The 17,667-nt window shown below is 41.2% G+C and overlaps 1 protein-coding gene and 1 long non-coding RNA gene across 2 annotated transcripts in view; one reads left to right on the plus strand and one right to left on the minus strand.

Annotated features, from left to right (window-relative positions):
• The window catches only part of meis1b (Meis homeobox 1 b), a 75,630-nt gene extending 65,623 nt beyond the window's left edge, over nucleotides 1–10,007 (minus strand). Inside the window, exons 1-6 of the mRNA XM_080869790.1 lie at nucleotides 9,312–10,007; nucleotides 7,367–7,587; nucleotides 6,144–6,285; nucleotides 5,779–5,829; nucleotides 5,163–5,213; nucleotides 3,875–4,018 (exon numbers count right to left, since the gene is read on the minus strand). Of these exons, the coding sequence (XP_080725916.1) occupies nucleotides 3,875–4,018; nucleotides 5,163–5,213; nucleotides 5,779–5,829; nucleotides 6,144–6,285; nucleotides 7,367–7,587; nucleotides 9,312–9,323 (621 nt within the window). The 5' untranslated portion in view covers nucleotides 9,324–10,007. The remainder of the gene's footprint in view (nucleotides 1–3,874; nucleotides 4,019–5,162; nucleotides 5,214–5,778; nucleotides 5,830–6,143; nucleotides 6,286–7,366; nucleotides 7,588–9,311) is intronic.
• Nucleotides 10,008–10,153: 146 nt separating this feature from the next.
• LOC308388841 lies at nucleotides 10,154–15,547 on the plus strand. Its single transcript, XR_013970173.1, has 3 exons — nucleotides 10,154–10,337; nucleotides 11,902–12,195; nucleotides 14,920–15,547. It is a non-coding gene; the product is annotated as an uncharacterized lncRNA (long non-coding RNA).
• Nucleotides 15,548–17,667: the final 2,120 nt, after the last annotated feature.

Here is a 17,667-nt window from a genome sequence, read left to right on the forward strand (position 1 = left end):
ACAATTATAAAGAGGCTAAGAAACACACAAGTCACGTGGTCACCTCTTTGTATCACTTGTTGAATCCCCAACAGCCGCCCTGCATTCACTACCGAATGGAAGAAAAGGGGGAGTTTAGGCAAAGGGGGAGTAGAGGAGAGAAGGGGTGAGTGGGGGTCAAACCTCTCTTCTATTCAACTACAAAAGCTGCTATTACCAACAATCACTACAATGATTCAAAAGTTTGTATTAAGAACAGCAGTGTGCCACTGTAGGAGAGAGAGGGGGATGAAAAAAACAGAGCGAGTGTGTGCGCCTGTTAAGTCGGGTGAAACTCGATCCATACTTCAACGAGAAGCGGATAGATTAGCGATAGCGGTGTACTGATTAGGAAAATAGTGGCTGACCCTGGCAGTCATGGTTTCCATTGAGCTAGGAGTGGGAAGGGAGCAGGGGTCACTCTTTGACCGCCAGAGTTACCTAAACCAACACTGCTGGGTCTCACTGACCTGGAAACCCGTACTTGTATGGCATAACAGTGCCAATTGTTGGGAAAAAGATACCGCGATAGCGCTATCAGGAGCAAATTCTTACACAGTGACCACAACACAAAGCTCAAACAAGCCGGGTTTGTTTAGAAAAGATTGTGCAGGTTAGAAGCACAACAGCAACGGGTCCCTAATGTATACTGTAGATGTTATTTCAGATTGCAGCCAATTTCACCTTATTTTCACATTATTTCAACTTCTCAGGAAAAGACTCAGCATTCATAATCAAAGAAAAAGTCAGGCAGTAAATATTTTTAAAAGGAAATTTCAATTATTTCCAGTCCCACTTCAGCCTGCATAGCTCAATCAAGTAGAGGAGCTCTTGAGATTTGTAGTGAGTCCTCATCACTATTAGTACTGTTGTCCTCTACAGCAGAAAGCCTGGGCCCTCAGAGTTCATTAGCAAATTGCTACACCCCTCCCCATACGCTCTGTGCAATTAAAGGCAAATGTGTAAATGACGTACAGCAGCGCAGAAATACCTCCCCACTTCTTTAGACTGAGGTGAATGTGTGTGCCAGGCAAATAGGGACACAATCAGCAGAGTAACTCTTGCCATATTTTCACAGCAAGAAGAAGATTGAGACAGACGCGGCAATATTCGCGATCACATTAAAGGCCTGCACGAAATTAACTTCTTGTGTTTTTTATGTCTGCATACTGATTAGCTCAAAGTAGATCTAATGGGGCAAAAACATTCAGCTCAAAGGGAGGAAATCAACGTGAATGTGGTGGAAAGCTCTCCAGAGACCAGCAAGGAAAGAGTTAAGAAAGTCCAACTGGTGCTAACCAGTCACTCCACTCACATAGCACCTGAGGGGGGTGCTGCATTTATCAAGCCAGTCTGAACACACACACACACACACACACACACACACACACACACACGCGTGCGCACACAGCAGCACACGCACAAATACACACATATATATATACACGCACAGAGCGTGTGCCTGCGCACACACACCCACACCGAAAGACACACACAAACATAGGAGGGTATGCCCAAACTGGCTGGGCTGCATTCACAAGCCAGTGCAGAGCCTCTGACTTTTTCACCTCTCAGCTATGCTCTGCTTTCTTTTGAAAGAGGCGCTCGGTGTCCTTTCATATTTCCTCACATAGGCAGGAAAACAAAAAAAGGAAAAAAAATGTAAAGACATGTAAAGAATATTCAGAAAAATCACTGTTATGACGCAAGGGTACATAATGCAGCAAGAAAGTCAGCGTTGTTGAATTGTTGAGTTTAATAAATTCAAAGTAGTTTTTTCCTCTGACATTTTTTTCCTCTGCTACAGTCGCCTCACTGGAATAAATTGGTTTATGAATAAATGAGCCTGCTTTCTCCATCTTGTTAACATTGTTCTTTTGTGCAAATTCTCAGCATTTTTTTCCAGTCCACTTCAACTTTATGCCCGAGGGCATATATTAAAAATACATATGGAAAGAGATAATGCACACACAATGCAAATCCGTTAAGGATGTCACCACCTAACAACTGCAGATAAGATGCCACACAAAAATAGCCCATAAAAATTTAAAAAAAAAAAAATATTCTGCCACAAGTAAGTCATGAAGTGCAGTGCCATTGGATTGACAATGTAAGTATTCAGCGGTGAGAGGCATGCACCCTCTGCCTGTTTGGATATGCTCATTTACACACAGACTGCTCTTGTGGACAGTCTCCACATTAGGCCATCCTACCAGAACATCAGCCCATCCCTCAGTATTACAAATCTGTCAAAAAAGTTTGCTCTGTGTTTTAATACAAACTGTGCCTGTAGGTCATTTTTTACGATTCTTTCAGTGTAAACATAAGCTTGTATGGTTTTGGCCTGAATTGGCTATATGTAGGCAACCGTCATTATATTAAAATAGGCCACGTCTTCATCTTACAGTCAATTAAAGATCTGCATCAGTGCCGCAAGCACAACATCATTTTCTTCATATACCTAGAATCCCAAGGGTTTTAACACACTATTTCAATATCTATATACCATAAGGCTTCATTCCATGTTCTGACCTATCTATAAAAAATTTGACAACTGAATCCCTGAGAGAATACAACAGGCTGTTTAAAGAGACACTTAAAAGCACAAGTGGTGTCTGTGTTATTTAATTCTGTTCCTGGATTAAATGAAGTATTATCTTCTGGGTGATCTTTCTCATTTCCATAATCAGACATAAGGGCCAGGGATGGAGTAGTGCATGCGCAGCAGAGTGAGGCTCTTCCCAGTTGGGCCCCAATCGGCTCCCAGTCCTCCCATTCAGCACAGAACATAAAAGCCGCTGGCTGTCTCTCTCTTCTGAGACCAGCCACTCAACCATATGGAAGTCCGCGGATTTAAATTATTTAGCCTAATCGCTTCATTACTTTTTATGTCGGACTATCCAACTAATCCCTTTAATTTGGACACTTGATTCCCCCTCCCCCGCGCTGTCTATAGGTTATTGCCGCCACACTCCGAAGTAATTTCTTAAAACTCTGGTATAACTTAGCGAAACGTGCATGCAGCCGGCTTTCCTGCATACAGGGCGTGAGCTATTAATGGCCGCAAGTCCAGATTTGCATAGTTATAATGATCGGTTGCTGTTATCATTATTTAACGGCAGTGTAAGGACCATTAGGGTCATGCCTGTGCGCACACTACAATGTCCCCGGAGTGCAAACAGTCAGTGAAGCACATAATGAAGGCTGTGGTTATCTCTGATATCTGCACAAAAGGAAACACTTCTTAATCTACCTTTAATGCCCCCTGCTTCTATAGCTTTCGAAAATAAACCGTCTTATTGGCGCTGAATCTGTGCGCTCTGAGCGAAACAAAAGAGGGGGAGAGGAGGGGTCTCGATAAGCAGTGTGCACTCATGTCTAAGGAAAAATACTGACAAGACGCGAAATGAACCGTGAACTCTAGCTACAGTGGAGAAACCAAGGCATCTAAACCACAGTGTGCAGCCCATGCTGCTGCTGCTCTCTTCTGGGCTGCAAAACAGAGAGGAGCTGATAAGGCTTTAGGTTCAAAAAGAGAAAGAGAGAAGAGCGGGAGAAATGGAGAGAGGAACTAAATTAAAATCGACATGGAACAGGTCAAGTTTATGGCGATGCTTTTTCAAGCTAATCTTCCCAGGTCGGTTCCGGGTTCAAGTCTTAATGGGCCAATAATAGCAACATTATTCCGATTTTTCTTTTCTTTTTTCATTCCGAAGGATGGAATGGAAACCGTCTTTAATCATATGCAAATAGCAGCGCAGCACAGTAGTGACCCAGAATAGCTAAATGGCCAGCAGGGAGAACGCGCGCGTGCGCACACACACGCACACACACACGCGCAGATGGAGAGATGTACCTGATCAAGGGCCACCGATCTCGTGATTTCCTCGCTGTCTGATTTGGAACCGCCCTCCCTGTCGTCTATGACCAAGTCGATGGGCATCTTGCCTTTCAAGCAGCTGATGTACCGGTGACAGAAATTATCACACAGCTCGTGCACCTAAAGGGAGAAAGAAGGCAGAGGTGTTACACACTCACCCAAACTACACGACAGTGCCATGCGCAACCACGACACCGATTCGAAGCGCAAAAGTGCCCCGAAGGCTTTTTGTGCATTTTGACACAGCTAAAAATTATATTTGTGAATCTGTATTTAAACGTTATAGACGTATATATAAACTTTCTTTTAAACTTATGTTTACGGGTTTATATTAACTTATTGTTAATTTTCTTTCGTCTGTAAAAACTGAAAGATCACTTTGGATTCAGGGTAAGGTTCCCGCGCCTTTTGTGGCAGTGGACTGTCCTGCATGGAATAGTCAACTTCATTTTTTTTCTCCTCTCAAAATAGAGATATCGTCGAAAATTGACAGTGACAAGAGGGCTCTGAGGCTACAACGCACTCAACACCCGTGTTAAATTCATCATCAGTGCCCTGGGTTGTGGCCATTAGAGGAGGGTGACCCGCTTGACTGACATTTAAGGTAAACTGTTTAATTTCATCAACTTATTATATTATCACTGCCAATGTGACGCATCCGACTGCTTGAGAAACAAACAGAAAAAGGATAAACGCATGCGCAAAAAATGCTACTTCAAACTTTATTTAGGCTACTGAGTTTATATGTACAGAATATATAGCTTTCCGTAGAGAAGCAAGATCTGTAGGGAAAGAAGTGCATGCACGGAGATAAGTTTAAAAACGAAAACTTTTTAACAGTTTTGATTATGTTTGAGAATGTCAACGTTTAGGCTAAAGTTGGCTTTAGAGGCTATCGCAGTCCATCTGAAACGAAGACAAATCAGAGTTTTACACCCACTACTGCCTCTATCCACAGATGGTTGCCTGGGGCCTTTTGCCCTCCACAAAGAATCATTTTTTTTAAACCCGCAAAATTCGCCTATATGTTTCACCTTGCACGCAATTTCTGCCAGCATTAAACTTCATTAAAACATGGGAGAGACTGGGCACAGAGATATCTGTTCCAGTTGTAACAGCTTGCGTCGTGATTAAACGCGGAAGAGAAATGGCCCCATGATTGATTTTGACGCTAATTATAACCGACTAGCAAAAATACATTTATGCAAATACAGCCCATAGGTCTGAAGTGGCACAGTGGACAGAAATGGCGAGAGAATATTACCTTCTCCAGCTCCAGAAGATGAAATCGTAAAACTTGAATGGCTTGAATCATCTGAAAAATTAAAATAACAATAAAAAATGAGCTGTTCACATCTCTTGATATTAAACAGACGCGTTTTTCTCAATACAAGTAACTGTAGATGAGGAAAATATTCATGTGAATGGATTTTATGTGGAACTGATATTAAACTTGGATGTTATTGCAATATGGAGAGCAGGCGTACAGTACAGACTGAAGCTGCAATAAGCCTCAGAGTCAGAGATCTATTAGTCACCAACTAGTCGAGGGGAAGCGTTACTCTAACATTACATTTAAAGTATCAAACTGAACAAAGTGGAAAGACTGAATAGAATAAGTTTCCAGGCAGGGTTCAAAGGTGTGTGACAGCTGTCTGACAGCAGCCCTTCATCTGCAGATACAACCGGGGGCCATCATGATATCAAACAGCCCAAAAAAAGGGATATCAGCTACAATCCTGCTTTAACTTTTCAGCACCACGTGGCTGCCTGACACAGATGAAAAGCCCGCCACATCCAAACAACAGCTGGCATATTCAAAAATGCAGTACGAAAATGCAGAAAATGTCATTTGTGCAATAATAAAATATAGAGCTTACCAGATTATCCAATTCTGGATTCGATGAAAATAAAGGTTTTTCTGCCCGAATCTAAAACCCAAAACATTTCTTTATAAAATATATGAATAGAAAACGTCACACTGATATTTTTAACATATAATGTAATATTAAATTCACATACACGCATTAAACGGAACACTAGTTACTTCTTCGCAAAGACAGTGCACAATATGAAATTAGAACATTGTAAAAATCGCGTTAATTTGAATGGTAGATGTCTCTTTAATTCATTTCAGTGCAGAATTAAGTGTAAGCACAAAAGCCAGAATTGCACATTTCGGACTGTCAGGTGAGAGCTCACGCTGCTCGAGCATGCAGATTAAGAAGAGTCAAAGTTTCCTGACCTGTTTTGCAAACACTGCTATGTCTTCATTGAAAGATTCCGATGAACAAACGTCTCCTCCCGCCACCCCGGGCTCTCTGGGGGTGCAAGTCGCTAATTCACATTTCTCAAAAATCAGTGCAAGCAAGGGGAACAGGGGGTGCCTGGGAACACACACAATAGCAAATGTCACCAGAGAGAACAGCGCCGGGGTCAAGACTACTCCAGGCTAGATTTAGCCAGCCATGGTACTCTTCAACAACTCACCCATGGGGACTGCTGCTGCAGCCCATGCTATTATATTATGCAGAGGCTCGGAGAAAGGCTTCAAACAGCGGACAGACTTTTGTGATTAAATCTAGGCGCGCCTAATAGCATAAAAGCTTTAGAGTCTGTCAAACAATTTCTTGCACAGGTCTCCGTTTGCATCACAGGCGTGTGTTTGTTTGGCAAAGAAAAAGAAAGAAAAAAAACTCGACGGTTAAATGTGCACACATTTATTATTTATTGCTCAAGTCCTTAGAATAAATATGTGCAGCCTGGTAATGCGGAGGTGAACGCGCTACCTGAAGTTGTGCCACTGTGGCAAAAGGTGGTAAAACTGCAACTGGCCTGAAAACGCTCTTCTTAGATTTTAATAAACTCACGTAAATTAATAAATGATTTTCTTTGAACAGTTTTTTTTTATTTGCTGAAGCTTTGCAAATTAATACAATTAATTCAAAATGTTAAAAAGCAGAATCTATTTTTATTTGCACTTTTTTTACTTATAATAAACGGCAGAGCTTTAAATGGAATATAAGCGGGAAAACTTGGGGGTGGAAAAGGCTCTGCGTATAGGTGAGCTTGTTTCAGAAATATTCAAGTCAAAAAATAATTGGAACAACGGGAGATTGGCGAGTCTTCCAAGTACAAAAGATATTGCTATATCTTTCACCCAATAGAAACACGCAACAGACATGACTGGACTGAAAAGTACAACACTCCAAATTATGCCAAAAAATAAAAGAGCAGGAGAAGCCCGCTTAGCCTCTCTCCTCCCCAGCGCCTCTGCATCAGTTTGGGTTCCAGTGTGTCTTAAACTCTTCACCGGGACAGATTGCTGTCCCTGGCATCGAGCCTGTGTTTTCTTTTGTACGAGGCTGATTTTGCACCCACTTGCCCACCCCAGCTGGCCCCTCCAGGCCTGGATACACGCCTGCCCGACAGAGTGAGTTTCCCCACGGAACGAAGGCGTGCACCTACCCGTATATAGCGTCTTTATCTCTCTTGAGAGCGTCGTTAACGGAGGAGCCCATACTAGGAGGCATGGTGTTGGTGTGGGCGGTGTGCGGGTACTGGTGAGTGTGCATCTGGGGACCGTGGTTGAGGTGAACCGCCTGCATGGACCGGGCGCCGTGCGGGTCTCCGTACATGGTGGTCGGGATGCCCACACCGTCCATCCCGTAGTGGGGCAAGTCTTCGTACTGCACACAACAAACACCCGGGTCAACAGTGAATATAGACGTACAAGACTATATTAGACTGATTAAAACTTTAGTGTAAAAACAGCGAAGTGTAAAAGTGAGTAGCAGGCGAAGTAACACTTGTAGTGTTGTTGTTTTTTCTTCTAAGAAAAAGTTCGGTCAAACTGAAGAAATAATTTAATTAATTTTACAAAATTAAGAACGTGTTTTTAAAAAAATCCAAAATTTTCAGGTACACATACGCTTAGCTGCCCTTTTAAAAATAAATGTTCTTAAAAATTGAGGAGGGGAGAAAAACAAACAAATGTAAAGCAAAAGAGAGACAAATTCACGTCTGTGTTTTTGATTTTATAATCAGAGAAAGTTTTAAAGACTTGAGTCTAAAACTGAGTTGTCTCCAGTAAGAAAACTGCACTGATAATTCTGAAGTGCAAGCTAGTTTTTGTTCTCGTCTCATTCCCAGTGACCCTTGAAGCCCGGAGGAAAAACACATATGAATTATTCAATATGTTCGAAATTACTGGGAGTACAAAAACTGTAGCAACACGGCTCGGTTATTATTATCGCCATTAACCAGGCGGTTGTTGGGCTTTAACACCATAAACCCGGAGTCCTGTGTTGTCACAGTGTACAACAACAAAAGTCTTAAAGTTGTTAATTGCGGCGTTTCTCATTTTAAAGGCTCGTAACTGTGCAGCATGTTCTTACTTATCAAGCACGCTATGATTAGTGCAAACAAAACTAAACAACACAAGTCGCGTGCTGTTTTTCATGTTGTTAACCGAAGGTGAATATTCAAACTTTTTTCATGCGTCGCTTTTGAGTGAATTTACCACCCAGCCTTTACGTTTTGGTTTGTAACTACTCAGAAATGTTGCTTCTGGTCTGAGAAAGGTCAAATTAAGCAACTTATTTGAGGTTTGCTTTTTCATATACAAGAAAATATGCTTGAAATATTAATGACGTTCTTTTAGACGTGACAAACAAGTGCCGGTGGAAGAGTAAAATGCATTATCACTTAAGGCTGAGCATGTCGAGCCTAAAGGCAAAGAGGTGCAAACCCCAGCGTGGTGTAGCCCCAGTGCCAAATTCTGCAGCTAAATGTGTCCAGTGTCCCTAACATCCCCGCTTTTACGCTGTTTATTATCCGTGTGAAGATTCAGCTGCTGCTCTAAAGAAAAGAAGTCCCTGGATTGTGCGAATCAGAGCGTTTGTCATCACCTCGTTATTAGGGAAAAAGTGCCTTACTTGCTCGAGGCTTATTTTTTGCATATTTAAACACATTCTACGACGTGCCGTCGATTGACGAACAACCGACGGAATTTTTATTTTGATCGTAAATACTCGATAAGTAAGCTTGATGGAGCAGTCAACAGAGAAAAGTAGAGATTTGTTTTGCCTCCATGCCCTCCCCCATTTTGCTTCCAGTAACTGGCCTGTCATAACTAATCTAAAAAACACAGCCAATGTGAGATATGATCACGCTCCCAGTGTCTCTCACTGGGCCGGTTTGTGGGACAAACGAGAGCGACCGTGCGTAATACCGGGCCAAAAACACGCCAAACATGAAACCGTCCCTCCGTGTGTCAGAAAGACGACAGAAACTTTCGCCGCGAATGTGTGTCCGTGTGGGTATGTGTGTCATTAAGCCACGTTACAGCGCAGCATAGCATTCAAGCGCAGCAGACTTGGAGAAACTTTTTAGGGGGGATTGCCCTACGTACCCGTTGCGCCATAACCCTCCTCACTCCCTGATCGTCCTTTCACTTTAGGTAAATCCCCTCTGCGGCCAGGGTGGAGACGAAATAAAGAAAGAAAATCCAAATAAATGAGAAGATGTTTCAGCCAAAATCCCGTTTGCCTTTTCTTTTTTTCCACGGAACGATGAAGCCAGCTCCCGCTTTCTGTGCAAGTTTAGCCCAGGCGCGGCAAATAGGTCCTCGGCTATCCTCGGGGCAGCAGCACCGGGCTCCTTTTCCAAAACCAGGATGAAAATAAAAAAGCCCCTCAAACAAAACTGGCGACTCTCATGGCTTTTTGCCACTCCGCCTGTCAGTCAAAACGCGAGGGCTTGTCAAAAGTACCGGATGAATGATGGTCCGACGTGCGTCTCCACGGGATCGGCACCACCTAAATGTTAATGGTCACAATCACAGTTAAAAAATGAAGCAGCTCTCCCCTCGTTTTCTTTGATCACTCTCGGCTCCCGGCTTGATTTTCTTATGCAAAAGCGTCTAGAGGAGATCAAGAGGAGGTGGGGTGATAATTCTGGCTTAGGCTTTCTTAAAGGAGCCACGATCGATGCTGTGCGCGTGTATGCGTCTGCATGTGTGTGAGTGCGTGTGTATGCGTGAGCCGCCTGCCCGTTTGTGTACAATGGATGTGTGTGTTGAGCTGAGGAGGAGCGGAGGATCTGGACCAGACTGCCGAAACCCGGAAGTAGTGGTGGCCATAACAGGTCGCGTCTCTTACACAACGCACCGGGCTGCAGCAAGTCGTGCGGAGAGGAGGGGGGGTGGGAGGACCCTGTGAGCCCAGCCAGCCAGCCGCACTGCGAGCTGGAACAACACTAAACACAGAATATTCATCTATGACTTCGACTTCATGTCTCATCCTCACAAACTGACTTTATTCTGCAGTCTGGAAAACACGTGAATTCGGGACTGACACGTCCAGCACCCACTTCTCTTCTTATAGTTTGTAAACGAGTTACTGAACCAACTTTCTACTCTGAAGTGAGCTGTTCTCAGGTACGTTATTAAGAGCCTGTAAGTTAATAATATTTTTATAATGAAAGAAAATGAGCTGTAGAATAAAATAAGTCGAGCTCATCCCAGTAATGTTGCAGTCAACCGAAGCCTCTGAGAGGCTGTCATCATTCTTTATGCATGAAATCCACTGCAGCCAAACATCCAGTTTTGCAGGTTTTCGGCCTTGCAGCTCGACTTCTGTGCAGTCGATTTGCTTCCCGTGTTTGATTTTATAACTGAAAGACTAGAAGCAAACAACATATAAAAACCTTGGAGAAATTGTCCAGTCTAAATAGAAAGAACAACAAAGCAACTTTAAACACGTCATTTGGAACATTTATACTTATTTTAAAAGTTGGTTGCTTTTCAAACGAAAGCAGCTTAATTACTCCGGATGTTGATGAGAGTCGTCATGAGAAAAGGGGATACTGAAATAAGTATATAAAACATTAAAGTCGTCGTCAAAGCATCTTTTATGTCTAAATAACAGTAAACGTTATCCACTTTTCTCCCCCACAGTAGTGCCGAATGGGTCGCTCCAGTCAGCCCGGGCTGTCCAATGGCAGGGAGGCAAAGAGATGGGAGCCCCCTATTGGCTCCCCACATGATCGATCCCGAGCTGATTGATCGGTTTTAGGCCACATTGGCGAGGAGGTGCAAAACAAAAAGTCGGCCGCGGATACATAACACACACTTTACGCTTCTGTCAGCTTATACAGTGCGCAATTTAGCCAAAACTCAAAATATCTGACCAAGACACCCCCTTTCCTCTCTACCTTTCCATTTACCCCCCTACCAAACACACACAAATTTTCACATCTCCAACTTAATTACGTCCCTCTAAACGCACTTACACTTTCACTTAACTTTCCCTAACCAAACAGAACTACTCCTAAGATATGATAATGTCTCTCCTCTCGGAATCCTTATTAATTTAACTTTTGTCTTTTTTATAATGAAGCGTTCACTTGAGTTTCACGATTTGCCGTACAGAGATTATAAAAGTTTGGTCAAATATTTATGAGCTTTAATATATGAAAGGGAACTTGGATTCTTGAGGAATTTCAGAAAAGTAATGATACCACTGAATAATGTCTGGGTATAAATTAACCAAATTGTTTGAATTTTCTATTTTATCTTATTATATATGATTCCTCACCGGGAGGAGAAGAACTACAAATCTTATTTAATTTAGCTGATATTTTTTAATTAAAAATGAACTTTGATTACCTATTTCTACATAAATATTAATGAGATATTCCGTGGCATATGAAGAAATATAATAAAAACGGATTAAGGTGGACATGATTAGTTTTAAGAGATAAGCTATTAGTTTTTTCCCCCTGAAGTTACAAAAGGATATTTGCAGATTTTGTCACTCTTTGTCACATGACGATGACCGACACAACTTTTTCATTTATTTTTCAGCCCATCACACGTAAATGGAGAGTGTCTAAAAGATCCATTTTATCTCCTGATTATGCTCATGAGGCGTTAAGGTGTTGCTGGTCTGTGACAGCCTGCTTTAAGTTTTTTCACCCCTCTTCTTTTTTTCCCCGTGCAGTGCGTCCAGTCATCGATCATCTGCCCCGATGCCAGAAACGGTGTCATAATACGATAATGCGGCTTCACACATTCAGCGGTGATTCCTGTGGTAAAACCCGAGCGTTAGGATCCGATGGGACAGTTTTACAGGCATGAAATGACTATCAAAGGCTCCTGCAGTCTGGCCGCTGAGGCTTCGAGGCACGGACACAGGGAAGCCAGAAGGCACGGACTTTTACGCACAGAACACGGGATCAAATAATAAACTGTGCTGACTTGTTTTCGTCCACTTTGCTGATTTATTTATTTAATGGTGAGTAGAAGTTCTCATTTTCGCATTTTCTTCTTCATTTTACGGCAAAGCAAATAATTAGTTGTAAGAATGCCACATGAATATTCACGTTCAGTTATTACTAATTAAAGAGGATGTTGCGGTTAAAATCAGCTTTCAGCTAAATTTATATTTATTGGAATACAAAAGATTATAATGCAGCTCACCTACACGGAATTTTCGCGAGTCATTGGGAAGAAGTAAGGTTAAATCAACATGAAAGGGGGTCACATTAGCACTTGTTCACTTTAAAAAAAACTATAGCATTATAAAGCAATTAAGCTACGTCAATTAGCATCCATAAAAGCAAACTGGAGCTCCACTTTCTCTCTCGGAGCTGTTCCTTCGTTAGGGTCAGCGCATTTTGGTATCCTGAAAGAGAGCAGGGGGGCAAATACCGTCACTTCTGTTTAATCCGCTTTGCGATGACGATAATGCTTTGAGTCGTTTCAATAAAATCAGCAGGTATTACTTTCAAACCACTGAATGCAAATTGACCGCATGTTTGACTGCGGAAACAAATGAAAGCGTTGTTAGACGGCCTCTGCGTCTTGACTCGTGCAGAGTGAACACAAAGAGAAACTGCACACCTTATGCACTACAAACACACGCTATACTTAATTCGGTTAAAACTCAAAATGCAGAGAAGGAGTATCCAAAGTGTTTATTCCAAACTATGTCAAGTTAATCGCGATTATTTTTCGCTTTTTATGTAAATATGTAAAGAGAGAAAAATGACTAATTTGAATCTTAGCCTAATAAATAACAAACGAAACCCCTCCAGGTCAGAGATATGAATCATGGCTTGGCTCTTGGTGATCCCTTGTATCACTGCTTGTCTGTAGCTGTTTGAAAAAACAAGGAGCAACTGGCAGCCTGCGGAGTCAAACTGAGGTCAAACTTTTTGCAGCTCCGCAGCTTTGCGCCTAAACATGTTGGGATCTGCAAAAAGGCCATTGAGCCTCTCTGCTTTGTGTCACTGCTTCAGAACACAGACAGACCTGCTGCAAAGTTTTCACAGTTTATCTAATTTTATGCAACTACTAGTTTATTAACGCCTGTCAGAAAACCCAACAGGATACATTAGGGCGCAATTAGGTTCTGTGAGCTCCAGTTAGAAACTATTCAGTCAGAAAAGGGCACTCGTTTTTTTATACAAGTAAATCATTTATTTTGCTTATATCTGATTAAAACGTTAGTGCAACAAGAAATAATATGATGTAACATGCAGGTATGACTCATTATAAAAAGGCTAATTTATTATACACACATTATCCAGCATCGTTTATAAAATACTGATCATATATGAAAGTGCAGCATTTGTTTTTATATGGTCTACAGTTCGTTTTAATCATTGTAAGCGTGTTTGGGCTGTGATTTATGTGAAAGCTTGGTGCTTTTCTTTCTAGAGTGACACTAATATGTTTGCAGTATAATTAAGGTGCCCAAACATCTTGGTAAATACTTTGGCTTAGGTAATGATATAAGCTTGACTTTGGTATGATCACAGTATTTAAACGATTCGCAATATTAATTTCATGAAATCAGCTCAGGGAGTATTCACTCCTGCTGGATCCTGCGCTTTGGCCCAAATGTTAATCTCAGCTGCTCTCGCCTCTCACACACATTAATGCTTAATCATTTGCGCCTTCTACCGGAGTTGTTGGAAATTACATGTGATGCAGAAGGACGGGAAGATTCCTGACCAGATCATTCAAATAACATACTAAAGTCGCGCAGCGTAAAGGCTCTATTAAATTTCACGCGTTCTTCTGTTGCACTGTGAGCATTTTATGGTCCAAACGTTGGACTAAAGGCAGAATAAAATTGTTTGACTCTATAAAGAAGTGACTTGTCATATTTCTTGTCATTATTTATGTGAATAACTTAATATGTTAATAAAATATATAACGGTGTGAGAAGGATTTTGGTGCGTTGTCACTGATTATAGAGTGGTTGTTTTATTTTAAGGTGGATTAGAAATGTTGATATTACATGAACCAGATCTGCTCATTTATTGTCAAAGTGTCACAGGTAACATTTTAAGAGAAACACTTTTCAAATAAAGTCTTAAACATAACAAATCAACACTTTCAGTATTCAAACCTTAGATAAAATGTTGTGCAGAAATCACTCAGCTGTGTTTTTTAATAAACCGTCTACATCAAGATGTTACTAGGTGTAAGATTCTAATTTTCAAAATGTAGAAAGATATTCAAAGCTTCATCAAATTTCAACACTAAGGGAACTGCTACTGCTTTCTCTATGAATTGCGTTGATGGCAATGCATAATTAATATTAGCATGTGGATTAATGATAAACAACTGCAAATGACTGATCAAGAACTGACACAACAGCACCTTGGATCTCACACTCAAACTGCATAACACTTATGGATACATAATGTGATAAACAGCTGTTTTCCTATACAGTGAGAAGTGTGTGAAAATAGATGCACTGTTACATATGGCATATAAACCTCTAAACATGTGCGTTCAAGTGCGCAAACACAGAGAGAACAGGTTCCTGTAATGCTGCCCATCAATTTTCACATTGTGCCATTGGTCACCAGGTCAGCAGCTCCACTTTTACTCTGAAGGGCTGCAGAATCTGAATTAACACCACAGGCAGATAGAGAGCTCACCGCTCTATCACACACAGACACACCTCCTTAACTCTCTCCCTCTTTCTGTCTTTCCCTCTCAGCGTCTCTCTCAACCAGCCCTTCCAGCAGCATTTGTCACCGGCACTATTATTTCAGGTGTGCTAATGGTGTCGCAGACACTTTTGCAGAGAGAGGAAGAGACATGATGAAGTGAAAAAGGAGGACAGGAGAAACTGAAGAACAGGAGGAAAAGAGTATCATCGGCATCATCATCATCACTTGAACTCCCCACTCCCTGTAACCCAAAAAAAAAAAAAAAAAAAAAAATCCAGGGATGAATGATCTGAAAGGTGATCCATTCAGGGTTGGAGGGGTAAGGGTGGCTGCGGGTGGATGGGTGAGGATGAGCGGGGGCTTTTCTCACACCTCCCAGGGAGACTGTGAATTGATCAGCACCTAAGAGAGGGAGAAAGAGAGGGAGGGAGGGAAAGTGAGAAGAAAGGAGAGCGGCAAAGCAGAGAAATGAAGGATGACGATGAGAAGAGGGCGAGTGGAAAAAGCTGGGTGTTGGAGCTAAGCTATAAAACCAGGAGGGGGGAAAACAGAGTGATAGGAAGGGAGGAGTGAGGCAAGGCTGCAGAAGAGGTGTGAAGACTCATCTTTTTCTGGATGGGTGTGAGTTTAGGCCGGAGCAGAGAGAGGCCTGGGAGCACAGCATAGCCTAGTGGTAATAAAGTTCTATCTTATCTTAATAAACCAGGAAACCCCAGTAGAGAAACAGACAACATCAGCTATAAGGAAGCTATAAAGTGTTTTTAAAATCAAAATATAGTCTTCAGTCTGAGCTTGATATCTTTAAAGTTGATTGCTAGCTAGTTTACTCTTATATGGAAATCGGTTAAAAGGGACCGTTTCAGAAATTTTAGAAGTCATGTTTGTTTTTGTACATTTTATGAGATATTTAATTCATATAATACACATATCAAGGGAAATTCCAGTCCCCTTGACATATTTTGTTTTAAATTGTATAAAACAGTATTGTGTCCATAGCATAAAATGCAGTGTACGGTAAAGGAAACAGTTGGGTAATCAATTTAATCTAAATAGGGTTCAGTATTGAACAGCATTACAGCAAATATACAGATGTTTTTCTCAGGCTTTGCAGCCAAATTGTACTTTTTAAAAATCTTTTCTTGTACAGCCGTTCCTCCAGATGATAGCCAGTTTCTTGCCACAGTGGCTGCTAGAATAGAAAAACCCTAACCACGGCCAGTGTTGGCTTGTGGCTGTTCTTTATCTCCCAGGCAGCAGTAAACACATGGTCACTACAAAATGCAGCTGTAACATTCACCACAAAACCACTGTGAAGTACTCATATCGTATGTCAATGAAGGTGATAAAAGCTGCAGCTTTCCACTTACCTCTTTGACATGGCCACCCAGTTAATAGCAAACCAATTCATTTCTTAACAAAGTGTTTTGCAAAGTGTTTCAGAATTAATTCTGAGAGATCCCTTTACTTTGTTTTATTGCAATTGCAAAATAAAAAATACGGCAATATAAAACTTTTCATATATAATGTAAAAATGTGAAATCAGAACAATACTTAAACCAACATCACATAAATATGAATAAATCTTGAATTTTATTTTGTCATCCTTTACATTTTAAAGCATTTGATGTTTTCCTTATCACAGTTTAATTAAGATAAAACATGGAGAGACATATGCAACAACTAGATACAACATCAATTTACAGTAGGCTGTATATAAATATCAAGTTTGTTTTTTAAAAAAGTGTGGATTTCATTAGACTGTGATGCCTTCAGGTTCTGGCGTAACACCTTTCCAACAGTGAAAAAAGTTTATGCCCCACGCAACATAATTGTTAACTTTAGTTAAATATAGATACATTGTAATTTCCTTACAAAAGTTCTATTCATTCAACTGTGTTTTACTCCATAACTCCCCCAGGTCATCAATAGTACCCTGCAGTGGCCCTTTGCCCCCAAAAGAGGGCCCACCCCACAGTTTGAGAGCCACTAGCTTACAAGACATATTGTCAATATGCCAATGATCGTTATGACTTGGACTTCAAAATAATTTCACATTTGTTAGGAAAATGTTGAGATGAAATGTAGAGCAAATATTTGGCATAACAGGTCAGACGTGTGCACTCCAGTTCAGCAGCAGGGCACTCGTTCATCCCTGCAGCAGCGAATCAGATTACTAAACATACTGATTGACTGCAGCGGTTTCTAGTGAACCTACTGCCATCTCTTCTAAACAAAGTTATCTCTACTGAAGTTCAAGAGGAGGTCAGCGGTCAGCTCTCATCTAAGATCCTTTGTATACTGTATGACCCTAAGGATCCTAATAAAGAAGCTTTCAAAGCATAAATTCATCTCATAACAACAAATGTCAGCGATATGGTGAAAGCTTGCTCTACTGTGCACTAACTGTGGCTTCATAGTAAATGGAGGCAATTTAAAAAGAGAAAATCCACCAAGGTTTTTCAAAGAATGAGACAAACTTGTTTTCTGGGAAAAGTTTTTCTAAACCCACATGAAAACTGTCAAAGAATCAAGGTAGCGTGATTTGTTGTAAATGCCTTCCACTAAGCTTTTGTTAATTATCACATGTGTCATAACCATCAAAAGACAACAACAGATGACTTGGCACACGCTAATGTTTGACATTTCTATCTTTGTACCCTTTGTTCCGTCACTCTCTTTTTCCTCATTTGTTTATGACACATTATACCACACCTGCCTCCAATAATTAGTCTTCCCTCGCACTTTTCTTGCTTTGTCCTTGAGTTTCTAAATGCAGACAGAACCTGTGAATTACG

The sequence above is a fragment of the Rhamphochromis sp. 'chilingali' genome (genome assembly GCF_963969265.1).
Source record: "Rhamphochromis sp. 'chilingali' genome assembly, chromosome: 20".
NCBI classification, from domain to species: domain Eukaryota; kingdom Metazoa; phylum Chordata; class Actinopteri; order Cichliformes; family Cichlidae; genus Rhamphochromis; species Rhamphochromis sp. 'chilingali'.